The sequence below is a fragment of the Danio rerio genome, chromosome 17, assembly GCF_049306965.1.
Source record: "Danio rerio strain Tuebingen ecotype United States chromosome 17, GRCz12tu, whole genome shotgun sequence".
Lineage (NCBI taxonomy): Eukaryota > Metazoa > Chordata > Actinopteri > Cypriniformes > Danionidae > Danio > Danio rerio.
Genome location: NC_133192.1, coordinates 55,062,501 through 55,075,461, shown reverse-complemented (window position 1 = coordinate 55,075,461; position 12,961 = coordinate 55,062,501). Strand labels below are relative to the sequence as shown.

Here is a 12,961-nt window from a genome sequence, read left to right as displayed (position 1 = left end):
GGAAAAGAGCTTCTTTTTTTTGTTTTTCTGCTCCGTTCAACGCGAGCTCTCCGTTGCGAGGTCTTAAGTGCGTGTGTGTGTGTGTGTGGTGCTGTCTATGTTTGTGTATGTGTTTAAATGAGAGACAGTGTGGTGCTGTGTGTCTGTGTTTATACAGACAGCTTGTTATAGCCTCCTCCCTAAAAGATAACACTGTATATGGAAAGTATCATCAATGCACCGTGATGCACCAAGATATCGAATTGAACCGAATCGAAGGCATGATAATCGTAACCGAACCGTGAGACCAGTATAGGTTCACACCTCTAATAATCATAGTCTGTTTGTTTGTACCTTCTGTTGATGCTGTTGGTGCTCCATTAGCTGTTTCTGAAACTGCTCGAGGTTTTGCTGCTGAAGATGCTCCGCCAGCTGATGAAATATTGAGCTGTTGATGGAATCTGACAGCACAGGTCTGAGAGAGATAATAAGAACATCCTTTAAAAAAAAAATCTAAACAAGGCAACAACTTTTCTTGAAAGTAGCAAATAAAGAGCATACATCTGAGAGGACGCAGAATCTTTCTTCGAATCCTCGCTGTGTTCAGACTCATTCCCGAAATCAAACTGACCCAGCAGCTTCTGCAACACAAGCAAATGACCAATAAGATCAGAGGAAGGAGCTCAATTACACAACAAACAGCGATATGCAAGGATTAAAAGTACAGTACTCAGGATTGACACCTAGTGATTGAAATAGGTATTGCAGTCCAAATTCAAAACACTGGAGAGTTTGTTTATCGCCTGGCCCTACTTCCTGGCCCAAAAAGGTTAATGACACCCACAGTGGCGAGCGTGTCTTACTATCAAGCATATACAATGTCAATGTAATTATACACAACAATGTGACATTATTTTTAGATTTTATTATCATCTATATATTATTATTACATATATAATGTTTTATAATTTATTTTAGAAACATCAATAAACACAAACTATGACAATGATCCTCTGAGGTACTGATTATGTGCTTTTAGCCGCATACATTAAGCCTTTGAGACTGAAATGAAATTTAATGTTTTTCAAGGCAGCCCAGAGTGCTGAAATATAGTTGGGTAAACTGGTAGTGGGCTGGTTATAGAGACCAAAACAAGAACAGACATTTCGACACAGAGCGCTCCTTTTTAAAAAGAGAATAACTGACTTTAGCATTGCTTCTCAGGTAAACGAGTATCTTCACTTAGCATGTTTCTTAAATATCCTCAAACATTATGCTGTTCACACCAGACGCGTGGATAAATCGCACTATTGGCGTGTAAATAGCCGCGTGAACATTTCAGTTTACTCACTTCATTCACGCGTCAAATCTGCTTCATTCAAGCGTCAAATTCAGTTCAGAACAGAAGTGGATTCACGTGATGGGCAGGGCTTCAGTCTGCCCGGTGACTCTAGCTTCGTTGCTAAATGGCTAACATAGATTTTATGAAGATAATAACAGTGTTAATGTGCTTTATGAAGGCTGAAAAACAGTGTCGATACGTTTAGGGCCGCGTCTGAGTCCACTAGATTCTTTCAGAGGTGCATCCAGCTCTGTGAGCTCATAAACTCCAGAAACTGAACCTGGATGGAGGCTTTCAGCGGTGCTTCTGACTGAGCCCAGTACAGTTTGATGAACTTCTTGTCGGTGTCGGCTGGAGGATTTCCCCCGGGACACCAACGACAGGCGATACATCACAGTCAAGCCCCCACAAGAGCAAGCTCCTGATTGGTTAACGCGGCGCGAATGTCCGCTGAAGTTCAGATTTTCGAACTCGAGCGATTTGTGCGAAACATGCATTAATCGCGTCAAATGCGCAAAACCCTCAATTCGTGCAATTCGCGATGCATCATTCGCGCGTATCGCACCGCAGGTTGTCTATTCGCGCATTTGCATCGACTTAACATGTAAATCACTCGCGCTTGACGCGCGTTCGGCGTCGGGTGTGAACGTAGCATTAGAAGACCCAAAAACGAACATACAGCAGGTTTAAATATTATTCTATCCAGTAAAATCCTAAAATGCCTCACCTTGTTGAAGGAGGAAACTCTCTGTTCCAGTGGGTTGAGTTTGTTGGCTGTTGCAGCTGCAGTGAGTTGTGCAGTCAAAGCCTGAAGCTGCACCACCAAACCAGCATCCAGCGCCTGCAGCAGAGAGGGCTGAGGCTTCTGCTGCTGCATCTGCAGGCTCTGAACCAGCTGCTGCAACTACAGATTCAGACATACAGTCAGAAACAGAAACAGCTGTCCAGAAGATACAGAGCTTTTAGTGGAGGAGAATCTGACCTGCTGGCCCTGAGGACTCTGCAAGATCTGGGCAACTGCAGCCACAGTGTCTGTGTTGGAGATCTGAGACGCCCAGTCTGGAAGACTCTGCACTATATTGGCAGGGGTGGCTGGAGTTGCAGGAGTTCCTTTAGGGAGTAGTAAAAAATGTTATTGCGAGAAGAGATTTTGGACTAGAATTGAGTTTTTGGTATGTAATAGAACTGTTGTGAACATTGGTACAGCAAAAAAATAAAAAATGACAGCAAATGCTAAATAAATACTTCTAAACACGTTTTCATGCTTTCATTTTGCCTTAAAGAGAGTTCACTCGATGAAAATTGTCATCACTTAGGCCCAATCACAATTCTACCCCTTAACCTTTCCCCTTACCCCTACCTCTCGTTTTGCGTATGCACGCCAAGGGGTAGGGGTGTCCCAATTCTCTTTAGCTTGAAGGCGTAGGGCTAAGGGGAAGGGATGAATAGCCCTTCGAACGAAGACTTTTCAGGACCACACTTGAAACCAAGAGGTAAGACAATTTCCCAGAATGCACCAGTCACAGCGGCAACATAGCTGCACCCGGAAGTAAGGACATCCATAAATTTGAATTTTTGTCATTATTACGAATTTTTACGACAAACAAAAACACGTTTTAATATATTCATAACCACATTTGTGTTTCACCGTCATGCTTAAAAAAAAAAAAATAAATAAAAAAAAAACCGTTTAATTTTGTGATCTATAATCCCTATTAAAGGGCATCTAGGTTACCCCTTTTTTCAGATTTAATATAAGTCTTTTGCGTCTCTAGAATGTGTATATAAAGTTTCAGATCAAAATACCCATCAGATTTTTCATTATACCTTTTACAAGATGCTGTTTTATACTGATTTCCAGCAGGGGGTGGTTTTGTCGTACTGCGCCTTTAAGACGAGTTTTTCCCGCCTACTTTTTCTACATGCCTCCTCCCTCAGCTGCGTCAGACAACAGACAGACTTAAAGGAAGAAGGTCTCACGTAGCGTTTGTGAGATACTACAGTAAGAACTAACCTTTACTAATCAGTATTGTGAAGTTGCATTGATGAGTCACACACAACATCGTTACAAAGTTAACGCACGCACGCACGCACGCACACACACACACACACACACACACACGCACACACGCACACCGAAGATGACACACACACGCGCGCGCGCGCGCGCACACGCAGGCAGGCAGACAAACAGAGCGCGCTTAGCTTAGTTAAGGCTAACCAAAAGTACTTTGTGGATATCTGTTATGCTAATGTACAAAATAAACCTGATTTAACTTCCACAAACCGGGATTGAAGCGTCTTCTTTTATAATTGTTCTGACACCAGCTGTGCTGTGCTGATGAAGTAAAGCTGAAGTAAAACGCTGTAATTAATTACACACATACTCTGTTTTAAAACACTTTAAACATGTGAAACTTACTCTTAATCACATTTGATGATGCTTGCTAATCCTAGCGAACAGAACAGACCTTTTATTTCCGGTTGCTTTGCGTATGTCTGTCTGGTCTTGTTGACATATACACGTGACTACCGGAACATGTTAATGTGCGCAGCTGTCAATCAATTCGGTGGGCGGGGGGAAATCACACACCTACGTAATGGTGCGATCGATTTGAAAACAGCTCCAATTGGCCGACCCTTTTTTTTGTAGTTAAATTGAAAAAAAAGGACTGGGTGTGTTCATATCACCCCAGTATGACGGTCTATACACTATACCAACACACAGATCTGTCCAAACAGCTTGAAAAGTAGATTTTTTACCATAGGTGCCCTTTAAATAACCAGGGCCAGACGGAATCTGCGGATGTTTTTTGCTACTTCTGCAGAGAATTTTGGTAAAAATCTGCAAATTTCTGCGGAATTATTTTGGGAGTATCCAGTGGAGTATCATAACTAAAACCTTAATATATTAAATAAAAAGCAGTAAATTACTGAATAAAAACTTAATACATTCTGATTTACACATTTACTCAAGTAAATAAACAGAATTAATTATGGGCTAAAAATCTGCAGAAATCTGCACGCGCAAATTCCGTGTGGGCCTATAAATAACTCCTCTACAGCAGTCCCACAACATTCTGACACTCGAATACCCTGTCAGTTATGTCTAGTGGCTAGGAATGGGCTTTTTAGTGTCTGCTATAATGTCAATGTTATTTTTTGGTGTGTTTACATTGATGAATATGGCCACTTTGTAAATACAAAATACAGTTACTCTTATGTCCAGTGTTGTGCTCATATTTATGATTATGTTTATTTACGTAGCACCGTGGCCATGCGAGACACGACATGGTTTCACTATATGTCCACACATAACAATAAAGCACAACTTCACTTGATCTTGAGACACAGGCCACATATTTTTGCTGGCGGTCGACCACTGCCTATTGTGTGGCATGCACCTATATCGTCCAACTTACCAGGAGTAGTGCTGTTCATGGGTATGACACTACTGGCAGAGACGGGCGTAACGCTGGGCGGTGGAAGACCTGCTGCCATATCCAGTAGAGGCTGAATGATGTCGCTCTTGAAGACGTTGTTTTTCTGCCATAAGTTGAGCACTCTGACAATCTTGCTCTGCAATGCAAACATTAAAATGGGAAAATAAGCCAACAGGAGAATATAGGCTATACTAGACCCTTAGCACTTGATGAGAAAAGCACCTTGTCGTCTGTCGGGCAGCGGTAGAGATTTTGGAACGTGCCAATGATGTTCTTACTGAAGCGTGGAGCGAAAACATCTTTCTCTTGACCAAACTGGTGACGGGACTGCCGTACAATGGAGTCGATGACATACAGACCAGGAACTTTGTACTCGGGTTTGCACTACACACAAAAAAGCAAGTAAGAGAGAGTGATGAACAATCAAGAAGGGTCCAGGATAAGCCAATTATATCATGGAAATTGAGTGATTTTCCATGCAGCATTAAAAAAAGAAAGATAAACCACACTGAGCTCTGTGTTTCACGCAAGGCTGACATTACGGCTGCTCGATTTTGGTATAAATCATAATCACGATTATTTTGGTCATAATTGTAATCACGATTATTCCAAATGATTATTAGTTGAAGTCAAAATTATTAGCGCTCTTGAGAATTTTTTAAAAATAAATTTTTCCCAAATGATGTTTAACAGAGTAACGAATTTTAACAGTATTTGCTCTATTGAAAGGGTTATTTGTTTTGTTTTGGCTAGAGTAAAAGCAGATTTAAATATTTTGAAACCTCTTTTAAGGCCAATATTATTAGCCCCTTTAGGCAATATATATTTTTGATTGTCTGCAGAAGAAACTACTGTTATACAATGACTTGCCTAATTATCCTAATTAAGCCTTTGAATCACACTTTGAATTTGAATGTTTGTATTTAAAAAAATTTCTACTAAAATATAATGTACTGTCATCACAGCGAAGATAAAATTAATCGTTTATTAGAAATGGTAACACTTTACCATAAGGTTCATTAGTTAATGCATTTACTAACATGAACTAATCATGAACAACACATGTACAGCATTTATTTATCATAATTGACCATTTACTAATGCATTATTAACAACCAAGTCCATGCTTGTTAACATTAGTTAATGCACCATGAGTTAACATGAACTAACAATGAACAACTGTATTTTCATTAACTAACGTTAACTAACATGAACAAATACAGTAGTAAATGTATTGATCATTGTTTGTTCATGTTAGTAAATGCATTAATTAAAATTAACTAATGAACCTTATTGTAAAGTGTGACCTTGGAAATGAGTTATTAAAACTATTATATTTAGAAATGTGTTGAAAAAAAAAAACTTCTTTCCATTAAACAGAAATTGGGGAGGAAACGGGTTGCTAATATTCAGGAGGGCTATTAATTCTGACTTTAACTGCATATATACAGTTATTTTCCACCCTGCAAAGGAAAGAGAAATAAATACAATAAAATAAAAATATGAAACAAACTGTGCTTTAAGCATCTTCACTGTAAGAAAAACACTTAAGCTACAAAAGTCCTTCAGTCAAGAGGGAGAGGGGTTGTATTAATCATGATAAAACAGGCTGCAGCTATTGTGCTCTGTCTCTTTAATGGTTTCGCTTTTACGCGTCTTTTGATTCTCAACTCGTTTGTTTATTACACAAATGAGGGTTAATATGAATAATTCTTAAACGCTGCGTTTTGACACCTATTTGAACATTTAAGCACTAAAGTTAATGAATTTAAATGTGTGTGCTCTCTGCTCGTCGCAATGTGCGAATGAGACCAAGTGCTGACCGCATGTTTCTGACTGTCTGTGCGCCGCACACACACGCACATAAGCATTCGGTCTTTCACGCCTTTAAGAGCAACAAGTGAGAATAACTGGAAAGGGGGCGGTAAATAATGGAATAATCGTTTATCTCGATTAATGTTTTTTCATAATCGTTAGAAGCCGTAATCGAAATCGGATTTTCGATTAATTGCACAGCCCTAGCTGACATTAGAACAAATTTATTAGAATCTCATTTAATGTTTAAAATCTTTAATGGTCTTTTGTTGTCAAATATCCACAATTGAAAATTAAAAAGCTGAAATGCGCATGAGATGTTAGAACTAAATATTTTATTAATGTTATTGACTGATCACAGCATTGGGTGCACAGCAACCTTGATCAAGGCATCCCAAATATTTAGAAGATCTATGTAAGGTGTACTTGGGTTTTTAAAAGACGTCATTTAAAAACAAGAAATAAACATTATTATAATGTAACCTTATGAAGTGGACACTGACCTTTTGAATGAATTTCTCCACACTTTGGACAACATGTTTGTAGAACTGAAAGAGATCAAACAAAACAAACAGAGATAAATTCATCTTTAATACCAAGGCATTAACTAATACTCCCTGTTTTTTGGATATTGATATCATAAGAATAGTTCAAGAGCCAGTCGTGGTGTGACAGACCATGAATTCAGAAACAGAAACACAGAGGCTAAAAAGGTTTAATCTTGAGTACTGGCAATAGTAGTGGGTGGGGTGTGATTAAACAGTGCTCTCTTTTACCTTTTGTAAAATTGTGGTGCTCTTGAGCATGGTGCTGACTGCCCAATGGCACCCTGTTCTTCTTGTGTTTGTGCAATTGGAAATGTGTAACACTACGGTAAACTAATAATAATACAAATACGAGTTGGCATTTTTTTCTGACCTACAGTTTTTGCTTCAGGTTTGCAATGATATATTTTTAATCCATTCAATTTGGATGATCTCTCCACCGAGCTTGCACACTACTATGTAAACAGAGCATGCCTATGATATAAAACACATGCTTTTCTTGCATTAACTAACAACTTTAATACATATTGACCTTTTCGTTCATTTTGTGTTTCAGAGATCTGTGATGTTTTCACATTTGGGCTATTTTCATAGCTTACGTAGGTGGCCAGAGAGTTTTATAAAGTTAAAAACAGGAACGTTTAGTTTCATTAAAGCTATAATAAACAACCATGCTTACTATATATGGCCTTCATATGTTTGAGGTAATTTAATTTTATATGTGGATTATTGTCAGAGATTCCATGAAGGCAAACCCACTTCTCGAAAGTTTAAATGATCCTTTTTAGTTTATTTCCAAATAAGGCATATAGAACAGAGAAATAACATTGGTTTCTGCTGTTTACAAAGCAGCTTCACTTTTTTATAAGCACTGCAAAAAGAAAATTAAGTTTCATTTTGATTCAGTTTGCGTTTTGTTCCATTTTCTGCCAATATTCAAGAAAGTATATGTGTACATTTGGGGTCTAAATAACATTTGACCCTTTCAGATCCCAGGGACTAACAGAACAAAGTATTTTGGTTTTCTATTTAAAAATAACACTTCCCGTGTTTTTGTTCACTCGACTTCATGTATACACAAATGACAATTCTCTCTGAACCAGTAGCTTTAGATTTTCATCACAGTACTTTTGGGCCAATTTCCCTTGTGAAAGAGTAAAAAATGGCATGGTATGGTTCACTATTTTGTACTTTAGACATGGGAAACTAAAACAATTGCATTCCATACTGTACCAAACCACATTACTCTAGACTAGAAGGTATTCTGGGGTCCTAAAATCTCTACCTGAGCCAAAAAACCCTCCTACCTTAGAACAATGTGCATAAATCAATTGATTAAAAACAACCAACCAACCAGCATTTATTTCAGACTGGAACTGGATGTAAATTCCATTGACATGTGCATAACCTGCAGCCAGTAGGGACAAATCCAGATGCCCTGCCGACTAACTTGGTGACTACATTCATTTAAAATCTTTATTATTATTATTATTACTATTATTATTTTTATTATTATTTTAAATTGCTGTCAGCCTGATAGATCAAAGTAATTTAAAAGTTAAAACACTATAACCTCATTAGATCCTTTAACTTTCCATGTGTTATCTCGTCCATTCAAGAAAAAGCACATGACCTGAGGACATTAAAACCGGATCAGACTTGTTTCCATGTATACTACTCTTAAGTTGCTTGTATTGAAGCAATCAGAAAAGAGCAATATGGCCACACACTGGAGAGACTGCTGGAAGAATCCAGATCTACACTAAACACTAGGGAGGTAACGGTATCAGAATTTCACGGTAATACCTCGGTATGAATGGCACGGTACATATTTATTGAGTAATTTACAGGAAAACAAAACTAATGAAAAGACTTGAAAAAAGTGCCAAAAGTACTCATTTACCTTAGCACTGAACATATCAATGACATACAAATTAGCCATCTATATGCAAGTTTAAATGATCATATAACTATAATCTGGTAAAAGCTGGGATCTCTGGGCATGTCCCCTGCAACAGAAAAAAACCCTCTCATTTGGGACTGAGGTTTCTGGGACAGAGAGATATGATTTAGCCAAGGTTGACAGCAGTGGGTAACGTTGTGCATTGTCTTTCCACCACTTGAGAGGACAAGCCATGAGTGAGATAGAGGTCTCTTTGCGGTACAAGTCAATGTCTGCATCAATCTAACAAGAGTGCTGTGTTCTGCAGTCCCCACGACTGTTTTTAGTCGTATTCCCCGACTTATATTTCACCACAGTCTAGCAGTGCCTGCATACTATTTTTTTCTTTGTCTGTCACCTTTTCTACTTTTTCGTATCTTTTTAGAAAAAAACCAAAATACTTCCACACATCCGATTTAAACCCCGCTTTAGGTTTACACACTCCATTTCCGCATTAATGGATATGTCCCCGGGCTCCTCACGTTCTGCCTGCTGCGTCTTACACCTTTGACTGAGCACCGGAAAAAGTCAACTTTGTGTGGAAAATGCAACCAGCATCCTTTGTTTTAGCACCAAGACTGTTGCAGTGGTTACTTATCAACAAAAAAAGCACAGCACACTGCTCATTAGGGTTGGGCCGATGCACAATGCCATAGTCTATCGTTGATGGCAGACAAACTTCACGATGCTGAGCTGGCATCGCGATCCATCGCCCAGCCCCACATTTATATTGATACATAACTTATTATTTGCATGTCATCTTAATAGCAATAACGGTCTTTTCATGCCTCTTGCATCGCTGACAGCCTAGTGAGGATTTAATTAAGGATTATACAGTTCCTCTCCTGTTACCTGTTAACCCCGTCCCACAGAATTTACAATGAGTGGCTGCAGTCAATTTCATAAAAGACTTGAAGCCACTGGAAGTTTTTTATCCACTCTTGGAAAAGTGTAAATGGTGGATTAGCATTCAGCACATGATCACTAATAAGATGTGCCATTATTAGTAACTTTAGGTGGTTTCTAAAACAAAATCTGTCAGTGTTATTTTCATTCTCTCATCTTCAGCGCTTCACATTTTGAAAAATATTTGTGAAAATATTTGCACTCGCACAAATGCTTTCAAATACATTTTAAGGTCGCAAAGATAAAACTTCGGGCGCATATGCGACCAAAACGGTCGAGCCCTAGCATCTTGTTATTATTTCCTCATAATTATAATAAAATAAGGAAGTTATTATCAATCACAATACAAATTAAACAGTGAACTCCAAACAAACTCTCTTCTCCTCCACCAGCAGTGGGGAAAAGCCATTATGACGGCACAGGTCACTCTGCCTATTCCAGCAAAAGTCCAGCGAAAAAAAAAAAAAGTGATTGACAGGTGGTAATTTGTGTGTAACTTTATTTATAGTTTGGTTATGGGTAAAGCAAAGACCATGTGTGTCTCACGGTAGGCTACAATAAATTAATTGGTTATGAATTAATTGATTTTTACTAACAACCACCCCTACCCCGCCTACGATGCCACCATCCATCGCGATGTTTCACAATAGACATCATACGATGCCAAACTGGTCAACATCGCCCAACCCTACTGCTCATTTAAAAAAAAAAAGTTTTGAAAAGTTTCTTATTTCTAAACAACAGACAGTTACTGCGTTGTGCCTTGCATCTTCAGCAATAAAAAAATATATATATTCATTGTGATAAGCTCCTAAATAGGGCTAAGCAAACAAAACAGGATCCATTTTCATCTTTCTTGTGCTAATCAAACTCCATCACACAGCTGTTCATTTACAACACAAGCCAGAGCCTGTCCAAAATAATAGAATTTAAGATAAAACTCAACTAAACATAGTGGGTCCTATCGGGTTCAGGCAAAGCTCTTCAGCTCTAGCTAAACCTAAAATGTATACAATGTGCACTGTAGGACAATACTACGACACTTATTCAAAAGCGGTTCAGGGAGTAAAAAGAAATCGAGCCATGATTAGGTAATCATTGTAATTGCGCTATTAATCACAAAGTACTGAATGTTATTGCTTAAAACAACATGTTACACTATTAGAGATAAATATTTAGGAAATGTTCCTATTTGAGGAGAAAAATATTAATCTTTAGTTAATATTGTATACAGCTCTAACATTGTATACAGCTTTAATATTGTATACTGTGTACAATCTTCTTGCTAATCCTTTAGACTCCAAAAAGCTACAATCAAACTGGGTTGGGCGATAAAATGATTGTGTTTTCTATAAACATTCAATATAAAGTAATTTAAATAATGAAATATATGAGCTTAACTAATATGCGCTTCTTGCTTATTTGCATGACATGGACTACAGGTGTTGGACAATGAAACGGAAACGCTGGCCAATTTGTTGGTGGAGGTTTCAGGGCTAAATTTGACCAGTCAGTGAAAACATAAAACCACAGCTGGCCAACTCTTCTGTTTCCACTAAAACTGTTTGTTAGGAGGTCCACAGGGTCAAAATACATGACCGGGCTGCTATAGTTAACTTTTGGTCACTTGTGCCAATGCCAAACGCAGGTTTCAATGGTGCCAGCAGAGATATTCTTGGGGAGTGGACAATGTGAAACATGTATTGTTCTCTGATGAGTCCTGCTTCACTGTCTTTCCCACATCAGAGAGAGTTACAATGCGGAGAAGCCTCAAAGAAGTGTACCACTCAGACTGTTGCATGCTCAAAGTAAAGCATGGTGGTGGATCAGTGATGAATTGGGCTGCAATATATTTCAATTTCATTATCCAACCCCTGATTTTATCCATCCACACAAACAGCTTCATGAGTTTGTTTGCATGCCAACAGCTCTCAAAAAGACCAAGTTAAAAGACAAATGCCTCAGTTATTAGGTGTGCTGGACCGGCTAGCTGAAGATTTAAAATTTACTCAACACAAGATTTAGATTAATCTTACATAATGTACTTTATAATGAAATGACAATTCTTCTGACAAACATAATAATTAAATTAACTATCTGGATTTAACAGTTTTCTCTCAAGAGGCAACCGTTTTCCTTTCAACTTTAAATTAAATAAAAAATTGGCATTTATTGTGATAAGTTAGGGACAAAGTGCATCCAGGTGGTCGAAAACCACTGTATGTACTTTATCCTGCTTATTACACAGCTACTTGCAACAAAACATAACAATTTGTTTATTGATTGTTTATAAACTCAGAGCTCACACAAAAAAAATTAAACTAGCTGAGTGGTGCTAATGGGGCATTCAAAAACACAAAGCTGAAACAAAACAGGCGGAATGGAGCATATACTAACCTACATATTATTTATTCAAAAGACAACGCCAAACGTCAAAAACAAAGAAGTGACAGACAAGCAGATACATATGAATATTGATGTAAGAGTATGGATGCAATCACTGACAGTCAAGGTGATTTGAAGTTCCTGGATAAGCCAGCGGTTGTCATCTTGGAATAACATACCTTGGAATGTCATGACTGACCAATCAGAAAAGAGCTGTATAATAATTACCGATTTTGACTGATATGAAACATTTTATAGTGATACTTTTCGCCATATGGCCCAGCCCTAGAAGGAATCATAATTTGGTTTAAAGACTGGGATTTTATTCAGCCTGTGAAAAAGGGACAAAAGGGAGAATCTGTGTAAAACTTAACAGACCTTTTGTGTTTAGATAAGGACATGTACCCCTGTGCCATATTAATTTCCCCCATATGAGTCCCCTTATTACATCGAAGACATATTTTTAATTATAATAATGTTCAGTCTCTAGTAGGGATGCTCATTTCGGTTAATTTTGCTAACCGACAACCGCCGCTCATTAATCGGTTATTAACGGTTAACTGGTCAGATTACTATTAATTTTATATTAAACAAATTGACGTGT

General features: G+C 38.1%; 1 protein-coding gene and 1 long non-coding RNA gene across 4 annotated transcripts in view; one reads left to right on the top strand and one right to left on the bottom strand.

The window, feature by feature from the left end:
- Positions 1-12,961, bottom strand: part of scaf8 (SR-related CTD-associated factor 8) — a 56,058-nt gene that overhangs the window by 11,429 nt on the left and 31,668 nt on the right. For all 3 annotated transcript variants that reach the window (NM_001436747.1, XM_073926982.1, XM_073926983.1), the window contains 7 exons: positions 7,083-7,127; positions 4,987-5,148; positions 4,744-4,900; positions 2,304-2,431; positions 2,049-2,225; positions 541-620; positions 334-454 (listed from right to left, as the gene is read on the bottom strand). In NM_001436747.1, coding sequence (NP_001423676.1) covers positions 334-454; positions 541-620; positions 2,049-2,225; positions 2,304-2,431; positions 4,744-4,900; positions 4,987-5,148; positions 7,083-7,127 — 870 coding nt within the window. The remainder of the gene's footprint in view (positions 1-333; positions 455-540; positions 621-2,048; positions 2,226-2,303; positions 2,432-4,743; positions 4,901-4,986; positions 5,149-7,082; positions 7,128-12,961) is intronic.
- Positions 1-12,961, top strand: part of LOC141378395 (uncharacterized) — a 72,474-nt gene that overhangs the window by 52,376 nt on the left and 7,137 nt on the right. The gene's annotated exons all lie outside the window — the stretch shown is intronic.